At 53.4% G+C, this 13,792-nt stretch overlaps 4 protein-coding genes across 4 annotated transcripts; 2 read left to right on the forward strand and 2 right to left on the reverse strand.

The window, feature by feature from the left end:
* Positions 1–144: 144 nt before the first annotated feature.
* BDV59DRAFT_205416 (tetrafunctional fatty acid synthase subunit FAS1) lies at positions 145–6,479 on the forward strand (the record flags this gene model as incomplete). Its single annotated transcript, XM_073694640.1, has 2 exons — positions 145–5,937; positions 5,997–6,479. 2 exons carry the CDS (start codon positions 145–147, stop codon positions 6,477–6,479), a joined length of 6,276 nt encoding a protein of 2,091 aa, XP_073544055.1.
* Positions 6,480–6,623: 144 nt separating this feature from the next.
* BDV59DRAFT_120415 (transcription factor IIF subunit TFG1) lies at positions 6,624–9,327 on the reverse strand. The gene is made up of 4 exons (XM_073686783.1): positions 7,798–9,327; positions 7,443–7,745; positions 7,146–7,380; positions 6,624–7,082 (listed from the first exon to the last, which is right to left on the reverse strand). Exons 1-4 carry the CDS (start codon positions 9,151–9,153, stop codon positions 6,847–6,849), a joined length of 2,130 nt encoding a protein of 709 aa, XP_073544056.1. The 5' UTR covers positions 9,154–9,327; the 3' UTR covers positions 6,624–6,846.
* A 134-nt stretch (positions 9,328–9,461) lies between these two features.
* On the forward strand, positions 9,462–11,751 carry BDV59DRAFT_186914 (uncharacterized protein). Its single transcript, XM_073691108.1, has one exon. It carries the CDS (start codon positions 9,743–9,745, stop codon positions 11,588–11,590), a length of 1,848 nt encoding a protein of 615 aa, XP_073544057.1. The 5' UTR covers positions 9,462–9,742; the 3' UTR covers positions 11,591–11,751.
* Positions 11,752–12,081: 330 nt separating this feature from the next.
* Positions 12,082–13,774, reverse strand: BDV59DRAFT_186916 (protein HGH1). Its single transcript, XM_073691109.1, has 5 exons — positions 13,636–13,774; positions 13,526–13,571; positions 13,344–13,447; positions 13,158–13,271; positions 12,082–13,086 (listed from the first exon to the last, which is right to left on the reverse strand). Exons 1-5 carry the CDS (start codon positions 13,654–13,656, stop codon positions 12,280–12,282), a joined length of 1,092 nt encoding a protein of 363 aa, XP_073544058.1. The 5' UTR covers positions 13,657–13,774; the 3' UTR covers positions 12,082–12,279.
* Positions 13,775–13,792: the final 18 nt, after the last annotated feature.

The following is a 13,792-nucleotide window of genomic DNA, read 5'->3' on the forward strand; positions in this document are numbered from 1 at the left end:
CTCGCTTCTTACCAGCCATTGAACTAGGTACGTCCATCTCAGTGACCAGACCCTATATCACACAATTGCTAACTTCTGCAGTATCTTCTTCCTCAATCTCTTCCTCTTCCTCCCGCCGACTGATCATCTCCCTCTATCTCCGCCATGTACGGCTCTTCCACCGCCCCTCAGACGGGCATTAATACCCCTCGTTCCTCTCAATCCTTACGCCCTCTTATCCTCTCCCACGGCTCTCTGGAATTCTCCTTTCTCGTGCCGACCTCTCTCCATTTCCATGCCTCCCAATTGAAGGATGTCTTCACCGCTTCCCTCCCTCAACCCACAGATGAGCTGGCTCAAGACGAGGAACCGTCGTCCGTCGCTGAGCTGGTCGCTCGCTACATCGGTCATGTCGCTCACGAAGTCGAAGAGGGGGAGGATGACGCTCAGGGCACCTACCTGGAGGTTCTGAAGTTGGCCCTCAACGAGTTCGAACGCGCCTTCATGCGGGGGAACGATGTCCATGCCGTTGCCGCCAGTCTGCCCGGTATTACCTCGAAAAAGGTCCTTGTCGTCCAGGCCTACTATGCCGGTCGTGCCGCCGCCGGACGCCCCACCAAACCATATGACTCGGCCCTCTTCCGCGCAGCTGCGGACGAGAAGGCGAGCGTCTACTCCGTCTTCGGCGGTCAGGGCAACATCGAAGAGTACTTTGACGAACTGCGTGAGGTCTACACCACGTATCCGTCCTTCGTCGAAGATCTGATCACCGCCTCCGCCGACCTGCTGCTCTCGCTCTCCCGCGAGCCCGAGGCCAACAAGCTCTACCCCAAGGGTCTGGACGTGCTCCAATGGCTCCAGGACCGCGACTCCCAGCCGGACACCGACTACCTGGTCTCCGCCCCCGTGAGTCTGCCGCTGATCGGTCTGGTGCAACTTGCCCACTTCGTCGTGACCTGCAAGGTCTTGGGCAAGGAACCCGGCGAGATCCTGTCCCGCTTCAGTGGTACCACCGGTCACTCCCAGGGCGTTGTCACCGCCGCCGCCATCGCCTCCGCCACTACCTGGGAGAGCTTCCAGAAGGCCGCCAAGCATGCCTTGACCATGCTTTTCTGGATCGGTCTGCGCAGCCAACAGGCCTATCCCCGCACCTCCATCGCTCCCTCGGTGCTGCAGGACTCGATTGAAAACGGAGAGGGCACCCCGACCCCCATGCTTTCCATTCGGGATCTTCCCCGCTCCGCCGTGCAGGAACACATCGACATGACGAATCAGCATCTCCCCGAGGACCGCCACATCGCCATTTCCCTGGTCAACAGTGCCCGGAACTTCGTCGTCACTGGCCCGCCTCTCTCCCTCTACGGTCTCAACCTGCGTCTGCGCAAGGTCAAGGCGCCCACGGGCTTGGACCAGAACCGTGTCCCCTACACCCAGCGCAAGGTTCGCTTCGTCAACCGTTTCCTTCCCATCACAGCTCCGTTCCACAGCCAGTACCTGTACTCCGCCTATGATCGCATCGTTGAGGATCTCGAGGATGTCGAAATCTCCGGCAAGTCGCTGGTCATTCCCGTCTACGGCACCCAGTCTGGTGAGGATCTGAGAGCCCTGGGTGATGCTAACATCGTCCCGGCCCTGGTGCGCATGATCACTCACGATGCCGTCAACTGGGAGCAGACGACCGTCTTCACCGGAGCGACGCATATTCTGGACTTCGGCCCCGGAGGAATCTCTGGTCTGGGTGTTCTGACGAACCGGAACAAGGACGGTACGGGCGTCCGCGTGGTCCTCGCTGGCGCTATGGATGGGACCAATGCAGAGGTTGGTTACAAACCCGAGCTGTTTGACCGCGACGAGCACGCCGTGAAGTACGCCATCGACTGGGTGAAGGAGTATGGTCCCCGTTTGGTGAAGAATGCCACTGGCCAGACCTTTGTCGACACCAAGATGAGCCGCCTCTTGGGCATCCCGCCCGTCATGGTCGCCGGTATGACCCCCACCACCGTTCCCTGGGATTTCGTCGCCGCCACCATGAATGCCGGGTTCCACATTGAATTGGCGGGAGGTGGTTATTACAACGCCAAATCGATGACCGAGGCCATCACCAAGATTGAGAAGCAGATCCCTCCCGGTCGCGGGATCACCGTCAATCTGATCTACGTCAATCCCCGCGCGATGGCCTGGCAGATCCCGCTGATCGGCAAGCTGCGGGCCGATGGCGTCCCCGTAGAGGGTCTGACGATCGGCGCCGGCGTTCCGTCCATCGAGGTTGCAAACGAGTACATTGAGACTCTGGGCATCAAGCACATCGCCTTCAAGCCTGGCTCCGTGGATGCCATCCAGCAGGTCATCAACATCGCCAAGGCCAACCCCACCTTCCCCGTTATCCTTCAATGGACTGGTGGCCGCGGTGGTGGCCATCACTCGTTCGAGGACTTCCACCAGCCTATTCTCCAGATGTACAGCCGTATTCGCCGCTATGAAAACATTGTTCTCGTGGCTGGTAGTGGATTTGGAGGCTCCGAGGACACCTACCCGTACCTGTCGGGAACGTGGTCGTCTCGCTTTGGCTATCCCCCCATGCCTTTCGATGGCTGCCTCTTCGGTAGTCGCATGATGACTGCCAAGGAAGCCCACACGTCCAAGAACGCCAAGCAGGCGATTGTCGATGCCCCCGGTCTGGACGACCAGGATTGGGAGAAGACCTACAAGGGCGCCGCCGGTGGTGTCGTCACAGTCCTGTCGGAAATGGGTGAGCCGATCCACAAGCTGGCCACCCGAGGTGTCCTGTTCTGGCACGAGATGGATCAGAAGATCTTCAAGCTGGACAAGGCCAAGCGAGTGCCCGAGCTGAAGAAACAGCGGAACTACATCATCAAGAAGCTGAACGATGACTTCCAGAAGGTCTGGTTTGGTCGGAACGCCGCCGGCGAGACCGTCGACCTTGAGGATATGACCTACACTGAGGTTGTTCACCGCATGGTTGATCTCATGTACGTGAAGCACGAGTCCCGGTGGATTGACAACTCTCTCAAGAAGTTGACTGGCGACTTCATCCGTCGTGTCGAAGAGCGCTTCACTGTCGGCGAGGCCCGTCCCTCTCTGCTGCAGAACTACTCGGAGCTCGATACGCCTTACCCTGCCGTTGATCACATTCTGGCTGCTTATCCCGAAGCGGCTACCCAGCTGATCAATGCCCAGGATGTTCAGCACTTCCTCCTGTTGTGTCAACGCCGCGGACAGAAGCCGGTTCCCTTCGTTCCCTCTCTGGATGAGAACTTCGAATACTGGTTCAAGAAGGACTCACTCTGGCAGAGCGAGGATCTCGAGGCTGTTGTCGGCCAGGATGTTGGTAGAACTTGTATCCTGCAGGGCCCGATGGCTGCCAAGTTCTCGAATGTCATTGATCAGCCCGTCTATGATATCCTGAACGGTATCCACCAGGGACACATCAAGAGCCTGATCAAGGATGTGTACAACGGCGACGAATCCCGCGTTCCCGTTGTTGAATACTTCGGTGGCCAACTCAGTGAGGCTGTCGAGGAACCCGAGGCTGACGGCCTGACTATTTCCGAAGATGGCAACAAGGTCTGCTACCGTCTCTCTTCTACCCCCTCGGCCAGCCTGCCAGACCTCAACCGCTGGTTGCGTCTCCTTGCCGGCACTTCCTACTCATGGAGACATGCTATCTTCATGGCCGATGTCTACGTGCAAGGCCACCGGTTCCAGACGAACCCCATGAAGCGCATCGTGGCCCCCACTGCCGGCATGTATGTGGAGGTCGTCAACCCCGACGAACCCTCCAAGACCATCATCAGTGTTCGCGAGCCCTACCAATCCGGCAAGCTTGTCAAGACGGTAGAGGTGAAGATGCACGAGAACAACCAGATTGGTATCACTCTCTTCGAGGGCAGAACTGCCGAGGGTGGTGTTGTTCCCCTGACCTTCTTGTTCACGTACCACCCTGAAGCGGGATACGCTCCGATCCGGGAAGTCATGAGCAGCCGTAACGACCGCATCAAGGAGTTCTACTACCGCATCTGGTTCGGCAACAAGGATGTCCCCTTCGACACTCCGACCACGGCGACATTCGACGGTGGCCGTGAGACCATCACTTCCCAGGCTGTCGCCGACTTCGTTCACGCTGTTGGCAACACCGGTGAGGCGTTTGTTGACCGTCCCGGTAAGGAGGTCTTCGCGCCCATGGATTTCGCCATTGTCGCTGGATGGAAGGCTATCACCAAGCCTATCTTCCCGCGCACGATCGACGGAGACCTTCTGAAGCTTGTCCACCTGTCCAACGGATTCAAGATGATCCCCGGTGCCCAGCCATTGAAGGTCGGTGATGTTCTGGACACTACCGCTCAGATCAATGCCGTCATCAACCAGGACTCCGGCAAGATGGTCGAGGTCTGCGGTACCATTCGCCGCGATGGCAAGCCCATCATGCATGTGACGAGTCAATTCCTGTACCGTGGAGCTTATGTGGACTTCGAGAATACCTTCCAGCGTAAGGATGAGGTCCCCATGCAAGTTCATCTTGGCTCCAGCCGTGACGTGGCCATTCTACGGTCCAAGGAGTGGTTCCGTATGGACGAGCCCGAAGTCGAACTTTTGGGCCAGACCTTGACTTTCCGCCTTCAGAGTCTGATCCGATTCAAGAACAAGTCTGTCTTCAGCCACGTCCAAACTGTCGGCCAGGTGCTTCTTGAACTTCCTACCAAGGAAGTCATCCAGGTTGCCTCTGTCGACTATGAGGCCGGAGCTTCCCACGGCAACCCCGTGATTGATTATCTCGAGCGCAACGGTACGTCCATCGAGCAGCCGGTTTACTTCGAGAACCCCATTCCGCTTAGCGGAAAGACTCCCTTGGTTCTCCGCGCACCTGCTTCCAACGAGACGTACGCCCGCGTCTCCGGCGACTACAACCCCATCCACGTGTCGCGTGTCTTCTCTAGCTATGCCAACCTGCCAGGAACCATCACCCACGGCATGTACAGCAGCGCCGCGGTTCGCAGCTATGTCGAGACCTGGGCCGCTGAGAACAACATCGGTCGTGTTCGTGGCTTCCACGTGTCACTTGTTGGCATGGTCCTCCCCAATGACATGATCACCGTCAAGTTGCAGCACGTTGGTATGATTGCTGGTCGTAAGATCATCAAGGTCGAAGCCAGCAACCAGGATACTGAAGATAAGGTGCTTCTGGGTGAAGCGGAAGTCGAACAACCTGTGACATCTTACGTGTTCACCGGACAGGGCTCTCAGGAGCAAGGTATGGGTATGGAGCTGTACAACAACAGCCCTGTTGCCCGCGAGGTCTGGGATCGTGCCGATCGCCACTTCATCGAGAACTACGGTCTTTCGATCATTGACATCGTCAAAAACAACCCCAAGGAGCTTACTGTCTACTTTGGCGGTCCTCGCGGAAAGGCCATCCGTCAGAACTACATGTCCATGACCTTCGAGACTGTGAATGCCGACGGAACCATCAAGTCCGAGAAGATCTTCAAGGGGATCGATGAGAGCACGGCTTCCTACACGTACCGGTCTCCCTCTGGTCTCCTTTCCGCCACTCAGTTCACGCAGCCTGCCCTCACACTTATGGAGAAGGCCAGCTTCGAAGACATGCGCTCTAAGGGTCTTGTCCAGAGAGACAGCAGCTTCGCCGGTCACTCCCTTGGTGAATACTCTGCTCTTGCTGCCCTCGCAGATGTCATGCCCATTGAGAGCTTGGTTTCCGTTGTGTTCTACCGTGGTTTGACTATGCAGGTTGCGGTGGAGCGTGACGAGCAGGGTCGCTCCAACTACTCCATGTGTGCCGTCAACCCCAGCCGCATTTCCAAGACCTTCAACGAGCAAGCTCTCCAGTATGTTGTCGAGAACATCTCCGAGCAGACTGGCTGGCTCTTGGAAATTGTCAACTACAACGTTGCCAACATGCAGTACGTCGCTGCTGGTGATGTAAGTTTCATTCCCTTTCTTAGTGCCACTGAACGAACATCCAGCTAACCATCTCCCAGCTTCGTGCACTTGACTGCCTGACGAACCTTCTCAACTACCTGAAGGCCCAGAACATCGACATCCCCGCTCTCATGCAGAGCATGTCTCTGGAGGACGTCAAGGCCCACCTGGTGAAGATCATCCTGGAGTGTGTCAAGCAGACCGAATCCAAGCCCAGGCCTATCGCCCTCGAACGAGGCTTCGCGACCATTCCTCTCCGAGGAATCGATGTGCCCTTCCACAGTACCTTCCTGCGTTCTGGTGTGAAGCCTTTCCGGTCCTTCTTGCTGAAGAAGATCAACAAGACCACTATTGATCCTAGCAAGTTGGTCGGCAAGTACATTCCCAACGTCACCGCTCGCCCCTTCGAGATCACCAAGGAGTACTTCGAAGATGTGTACAGACTCACGAACTCTCCCCGCATTGCTCATATTCTGGCCAATTGGGAGAAGTACGAGGAGGGCAGCGAAAGCGTTTCCCGCAGCGCTGGTGCTACCGCTTAAACTTCAGATCTTGGTGGTTGCGCTTCTCACGGCTTTCTGTTATTCAGCGGCTTTCTCTTCACGCTGGTGTTAGATCTTATTCTGAACATGTTATATTCTTCCGTTAATGTTTATGGGCTATGTTATACCTGCGGAATATTTGTTTTGTGTCTAGAACGATTTCCCTTAATGACAAGATTTCATTCCATACTTTGCCTCGCTGTCGCCGCTTAGATAATGGAGGCGGATAGTTTTCTGTTACCACTCGTTGCGAATATCGTTTCCATCAACATGGTCAAACTGTCTTCTACATTCGGCCGACGCATGCACGGTTATGTACTTCTGGTTATGGTTACACTACTTAGCACCGAGATACATCTTTGGTTGATCAACTGTCCTTCAGCACACCAGGTCTCAGCAACCGATCCTCCTTGCCATAAACTCCAACGTCTTTAACGATAGCGATAAATCTGCGATGGTTCTCTTTGGATTTGCCAATGCGGGAATGGAAAATCTTGAGCAGATCACTGCTTCCAATTCCAGATTGAGGAATAGCAGCGTGGATTTCGGCAGGAGTAGGGAAGTCCTCGTCTCCAGGTCCCGGGGTAGAAACGCGAGTCTGGGCTGCACATGATAGAAATAGTTAGTATAATCACCATTGGGTACTACGAGTGGAGATAAACTTGCCTTTCATTGACTCGGGGCTGCTGGCACGGCTTCCCGAGAAACTCCGGCTAGCCAAAGGTGTTGGGCTACCTGCCCTAGAGCCCTGTGGAGTTCCACTCCGGGAGACTGCAGAAGGGGGATTCAACTTCAACTTCTTCGTCTTGCCACTTTCACTCATCTCCGCGCCAGAACCAGCACCTCCATCGTCAGAACCAGCGCCCCCAGTGGGTACATTGCGAACACGTTTCTTGCCAGCCTGTACCAAGTCAATATCATAGCAAAAACGGCGAGCTGCCAGACCATAATGGGGACACTTACGGAGGTTGACGATCCTGCTGCAGGAGACATGGGGCGGGAGCTCGGCTGGGCTGCAGGCTGGGGATGTTTGCTCTTCCTTTTCCGCGAAGTATCGGTCCCACTTGCATCAGAGGCATTCGGGGATCCCAACCGCTTCCGAGATACAGCAGCAGAGCCCTTCTTCAGAGGGTCGGAATGCTTTGTTCGGCCGGAAGGCGTGTTGCTGCCCTTCGAGGATGAAGCCGACTCCTTCTTGTTCTTCTCTTCCTCCGCCTTGCGCTCCTCCTCCTCCCGGAGCCTCTCCGCTTCGCTGTCTTCAGAACTCTATAGGACAGAATTAGCAGTGTGGAACAATTAGCGGGCCAAAACAACCTACCTCTTCGTCCGAATAAGGATTGACATCAGAGCCGCTGCTGTAGTCGTAATTCTTTTCTCTCCGTTTCAGGGCTTTTCGCACCCTCTTTCCAAGCACTCGGCGCGCCTCCTTCTCTTTCTTCTCTCTCTTTTCCTCATCCTCATATTCCTTCTCGTCTTTCAGGTCAAAGACATTGGCCTTCAGCTGGTCTTGCTTGATTCTCTTCTCAGCGGCCTTGGTTTCTTCGTCGTCGTTGAAGAGATCGTCATGTTCTTCATCGTCCGCAAACCGATCTTCTTCGAAGTCCATTTCGTCTGCTTCCAGTCCATCCGCACCAGCTGGCGTAGCCTGCTTTCCAGCGTATACCTTCCGCTGCTTGGCGAACTGCTCCAACTCCTTCCGCTGGGCCATCTCTTGCTGCTTCTCCATGAACCACCTGGGGTCTTTGACTCTTTTCGCCATGAACTTCTCTGCCTCCTCTATGGTGAGCGCCTTGAACTGATTCTTAGCATTGAATCTGTACCACTTGTCCACGGGTATCATCCTCATTTTCCCCGTGTTCTCGAGCACAAAGACCGCATGTGTCTCTGACAAGGCGGCCTCGTAGTTCCCAACCCATGTATTTTTGTTGTCAAAGTCCTCCAAATGCCACGGCAACGCCTCTTCATATTTGATCCGGGTCCTGGCGATCTCTTCCGGCGTCATGTCCGTTTTGGAGACCTGCTGGGTTTTCTGCTTGGGCGCGTTGGAACGTTTCGGCGCCTGCCCCATAGAGGGAGCTATCTGAGCCAGATTCTCTTCGCGTTCCCTCTCCCGTGCCGCCTTTCTTGCTTCTAGTTCCTCGCGCTCAGCCTCATCCAGCTGGTTGTTGGAGTCGAAGGATGTTTTCTGCATCCCTTGCCCCCTATCCGAACTCATCTCGTGAGGGCGCGCACGTGGATCACGACGCTGTAACCGGACGGGCCTGGTGAACTGGGATTCATCGCGAGGGTCGACGGTCTTCTTTGATGCGAATCGGGCGATATGATGTTTTAGGCCTTCGCGCAGTGCCCGTTTCGTGGTCACCAGGGGGTAGTCCGTGTACGTCTCCGACAGCAGCGGACCACTGAATCCGTTCGCGCCAAACTTGTTCTGGGATGGCGGCAGTATTAGGTTCCTTTCAGGTGGCCGGGACGCGGAAGGGGCCACGGGTCGCGATGGAGTCGGTTTCGCGACCGATGTCGCCCCCGGCGCTGCAGCGCCGGGAGGTCTGGGGGCGGGCTTTCTCTTGGGGCGCACTAGAGGATCCGCTGCCCTTGGACGACGGATTCTCATGGGTGGTGCCCCATTTGAAGCCGTTGGGGTTCGGGAGGTCGGGTCGTTCGAAGGCGTGGTCATGGTCTTTTCAGTTCAACCCCATGGGAGATGCGACTGGCAGTCGAGGATAGGATGGGACGGGGGTGAGTTTCATAAACAGGCGGGTTCGCTAGGAGTCAGGCAACTATATGAAACTTGATTGAAAGACCGAAGATACGTGATGGAAAGACAAGGGAGGCACACGGCAGCTTTGTTCGGGGTTGTTGAAGAGTGATGCAACAAGTGAGATGGGGAGGAGAAAGAGAGCGGGCTGAGTCAGCAGCTGTCCGCTTGCCCAGTTGGTTAACTAAGCACTAAGTTTCATGAACTACACCGAAGAGAAGTCTATGAGCATCTCATTTAGTTTTGCTAAAGGTCTGCTTGTTGAACCAGCCAGTGCATTGAGACTGTTTTTCTGCCTGTACTGGTCTCCAACATTGGTGACTGATGCCTTTCCACCTGCCTAACTGCGGAACCATGGAAGGACAACACTGGCTACATATATCTACCACCCATTCTCGCTTTGGCCAAATACCATCACCGAAGTGAAACACCATTCTCTAGGACACCCTTCTCTCACTACTTGAGACCTCCACATGTGTCTTGACTGGTAACATCCAGCATCACCAGAATGGGCTATCAAGGCAGCCCCGGCACATTTAACATTCATGGAACCATTCCCACTGCCAGTGAGCACCATAGAGGATCTCGCCATCTACCTTCCCATGGCTTCAGTTCCTTGGACTCTGCAAGCCCCCAAATCACCACGGAACTCCATGCAATGACTGGAAATCGCCATGAAAGAGTCAACGGCCCCACGAAGGGTCCAAGAAAACTCTGCCTCCCAGAGCAGACTGGAAATGCCGACGCCAACATCACGCCAGAATTTTTCAACCCGTACAATCATATTGTCGTTCCGGCCCCGATGCCTGTAACAGACACAGTGCATTCACTACTGCAAACGCAACCAAACGCGAGATTTCAGCGTCCAGCGGGCCCGGGATATTCATACTCCCGTGCCCCCAAGACCCGATTTGGCAACCAGCAATCTGATCCCGTGCGGCGGAAACAGATCCAGACGAACTACTTGGATTCAATGGCTGCTCGGATTCCACTGTTTGGGTCTTTCGATGATAGATCCATGGACAAGGAAAGACTGCAGGCTTTGTTGACAAGGATTGCCAGGGAATCACTCGAACAACATGGGAAAGACTACGACTATCCAATATCCGAGAACGACATTGATCTTCGATGCTTTGGTAGTTCACGTAATGGGTTTTCCCTACCGGGGGCTGATCTTGATCTTCTGTTCACAATGCATATGGGCCCAAACCCCGCGGAGTTGGAGACTGAGTGTCCTAGCATCTTACAAGATGCGTTCCAAGCTGCTGGATTCCAGTCAATGCTGATTCAGAAAGCAAGGATACCAATTCTGAAGATACGTGGGATCACTTCACAACTCCTGGACTCGGTACAGATGGGGTATCAAAGGGAAGGTCCAAACCCAGAAGCCAGCGCAACAGCCAGTCAGACTACATGCCAGGAAGTATATCCCTCTGACGAGGACACCGCCTCTCCTACAGTTGATATGCAATGTGACATCAACTTTTCTGGACATCTAGCGCTATACAATACTGAACTGCTCCGTTGCTATGCCCTCTCCGACGAGAGAGTGCGTATTGTGGGTATCTTCGTGAAGATGTGGGCCAAAGCTCGCGATATCAATACTCCTTACCATGGCACACTATGCTCATACGGCTATATTTTGATGGTGATTCATTATCTTATGAATATTGCATATCCTCCCGTGGTTCCTAACCTCCAGCTCATGTATCAATTGGCACAGCCCGAAGACACCACATCCGTGAACGAAGAAGGCCTAGGTTTCTTCAGCAATGAGGCCAAACTGAAAAGTAAAGCATGGACACGTCCAGAGCACGTCAATTACCAGTCGATTGGCGAGCTACTGCGAGGCTTCTTCGCATACTACGGCAGCCGGGGCACATACTCACCTCGAGGAGGCTTTGACTGGGTCAAAGATGTCATCTCCATTCGTACCCCAGGCGGTATTCTTTCTAAGGAGGCGAAAGATTGGACGGCTGCGCAGACAGACGAAAATGGGCACCGCTTGAGATTTCTTCTGCGTGTTGAAGATCCCTTTGAGCATCACCACAATGTTGGCAGAACTGTCACATATTCCGGCGTTAAAAAGATCAGAACTGAGTTTCAACGCGCTCAGAGGATCATTAATCGTGTCCAGGATATTCCTGGAGTTGGCTGGGAATGGCGTGAGGATAATGGCCAGGTAGGAGAGGATCTCCTGGCTAACTTTCAGAAGAAAAGCTTGGATGCACAACGGCCTCCCAGAAAGGAGAAGGATGATGCTAGTCAGAGAGATCTGGTATCTGAGCCTATGATCAACCCGCCAGTCGGGGATTCAAACAAAAGCTCAGCTCGCGCTATGTCAGTTGACCATTGAAAACTTCATGAATCCGATGTGAGCTAGGATATATGAATTTCGCTTTTCATGAGTAACCGCGGTCCGTTTCAATTCGATAGGCACGAACCTATTCACTCGAGCGTTTGCTTTAGTTGATTTCATGGATACCAGGTAATAGTGTTTTCAGACAGTAAATAAACAACACTGCTTTATTTCTACAAGGCGACAACGAACTTTGTGCGTCCGGAACGATGGATGGGTTATCTATTCACAATCAACAATAAAGATATATCAAAAGCATGAAGACTATGCCACTGTCAGTATAATATCATGTAGTGTACATCTACGTCATATAGGACTTGATGGCCGTGGTTGAGCAGCTCCATCCATACATACTTCGAAATTCATTCAACGGCAAGGTGTCCTTTGAGCCGTCATATCCATATTTTCCAAATCAGCGATTTTCATATGGGTCAGTACTCTAATTTGCTATAGATTAGTTCCTTTCAAGTCATATCAACATCTGTATTCCATAGAGGCCATTTCATGTATATAGTAGGTTTCTTTTAACAATCTGAAGCAACTAATGATCAAGTTGGATTTTCTATTGTGTTCATCACAAGGACAGCGGTCTATACCTAGAATGACAATTTTTTAATTTCGTAGAAATAAGAAATATATATGCCCAGAAACATGTTTAGGGCCCCGGGTAGGTCAGGAAAATTACTCTAAAACAGCTCAACCACCTTCTGGTCATCGTCCTGCCCTTGTTGCTCGCCAACTCCTCCCTCCAGCTGCGGCATGGGCTTCTCCTCGCCCTCCTCATCACGCATCAAAACTTGGACCAGTCGATCACAAGCTTCGCGGACATCTTCGCTGTCAACATGAAGATGGCACTCCCGGATAATGGGGTAGACTTTGACAGCTCTCAGTTTATCGCGTCCTTCCCGTGTTGTCGTCAACAAGAGGAGAGTTTCAAGGTGCGTGACAATGATATTGTGGTCGTTGTCCCGTTTTTTGTCCGCGGGGAGAAGCTGGAGATCAGGCAACATGTCCATCGACTCCTCCACATCATACTCTTCCGGGCCCATTATCGGCAGCAGAATATAAGGGAGCAGGTTCGCTTCGTCCTCGGAGAAAAGTGTGGGGTGGAATGGGATGTCGAAAGCGACATTCTTAATCGTTGATGCGACGCCTCTCCGGCGAATGTCACTCTTGTGTTCAGTGAAAACGGTAAGCTTGGTGACCGGCACGACTCCATCGTACTCCTGTCTCGTCGTGAAGTAGGCCCGACCTTCTTCGGACTTTGAAATGTCGGCAAAAATGTAAGATAGATAGTCGTAAGTGGCGTGTTTATTGAGGCTGCCTTCGGCACCTTTCACAAAACAGTCCATCAACTGGTCAATCGCATTGGCCGAGGTAGACACAGCCTCGGGGATTTTCCGTTTCAAGGTCAAGATGCGGTTCATCTTCTCTGACTTAACCATGTTTGCCAGCAACATAGAGACATCGTCCGCGCTTGGATCCTTGACATTCTATTATAGTCGCCGATAAGTCAGTTGGTGTCCATGCTGAGGGTAGCATCTGGCGGCTCTCGGACACACACCGTAAGCTTAAGGAGAAGTGTCTCAACGAAAGCGTCATCCTCCGCGAGATTAGCCAACACCTCTTCGTCAGCCGAAAGGTTGATAAGCATTGTCAGAGCATTCTTTGCGATAGGCTAAAAATCACACCGACCACATGTGAGCATCCAGCCGGTACACTTATATTTTGTGAGATCACTGGTACTAACTGTGTAGTCTCGCGCCAATAGCTTCAAGTCGCGCACTGGCAATAGTTGATGTCGCTTGAAGAGGTCTGGCTGCGCGGTCGAGAAACCAACGAGGTTCTCGCATGCTGGGGCAGGTTACTACACTGACGAGGATGCGGCCCAAGACGAAGGGACCTTTTGTTTCGCCGAGGGGTTGATGTTACCGATTTGTCTGATTTGCGTGTTTCCATGGTGGAGGAATTCGACCAGCTAGAGCAGAGAGAAGTGGTCAGTACCCATAGAATTTGCAGACAGTAGAAAAGCCAGATCTCACCTCTTCCAGTTCACTAGGCATGGTTGGACGTATGCGACTCAGTAATAACGGTGATCCAGGTAAAATATACGCCTGAAGGTGTTGTTCTTGGGGTTGGGAGTTGTCATCAACGCTGTATGACTTTTTTTTTCCCGACAATTTTTTATGTAAGGTGGGG

Source organism: Aspergillus ambiguus (genome assembly GCF_047715705.1).
Source record: "Aspergillus ambiguus strain CBS 117.58 unplaced genomic scaffold BDV59scaffold_44, whole genome shotgun sequence".
NCBI classification, from domain to species: Eukaryota; Fungi; Ascomycota; class Eurotiomycetes; order Eurotiales; family Aspergillaceae; genus Aspergillus; species Aspergillus ambiguus.

Excerpts from the sequence above, each read along its gene's own strand:
- BDV59DRAFT_186916 (XM_073691109.1), bottom strand. The coding sequence starts at position 13,656 with ATGCCTAGTGAACTGGAAGAG. Across the intron at positions 13,572-13,635 it reads TGCCTAGTGAACTGGAAGAG|CTGGTCGAATTCCTCCACCA; the intron begins GTGAGATCTGGC and ends TCTCTGCTCTAG. Across the intron at positions 13,272-13,343 it reads TATTGGCGCGAGACTACACA|CCTATCGCAAAGAATGCTCT; the intron begins GTTAGTACCAGT and ends TGTGATTTTTAG.
- BDV59DRAFT_120415 (XM_073686783.1), bottom strand. The coding sequence starts at position 9,153 with ATGACCACGCCTTCGAACGACCCGACCTCCCGAACCCCAACGGCTTCA. Across the intron at positions 7,746-7,797 it reads ATCCTTATTCGGACGAAGAG|AGTTCTGAAGACAGCGAAGC; the intron begins GTAGGTTGTTTT and ends TCTGTCCTATAG. Across the intron at positions 7,083-7,145 it reads CAGCCCCGAGTCAATGAAAG|CCCAGACTCGCGTTTCTACC; the intron begins GCAAGTTTATCT and ends TATCATGTGCAG.
- BDV59DRAFT_186914 (XM_073691108.1), top strand. The coding sequence starts at position 9,743 with ATGGGCTATCAAGGCAGCCCCGGCACATTTAACATTCATGGAACCATT.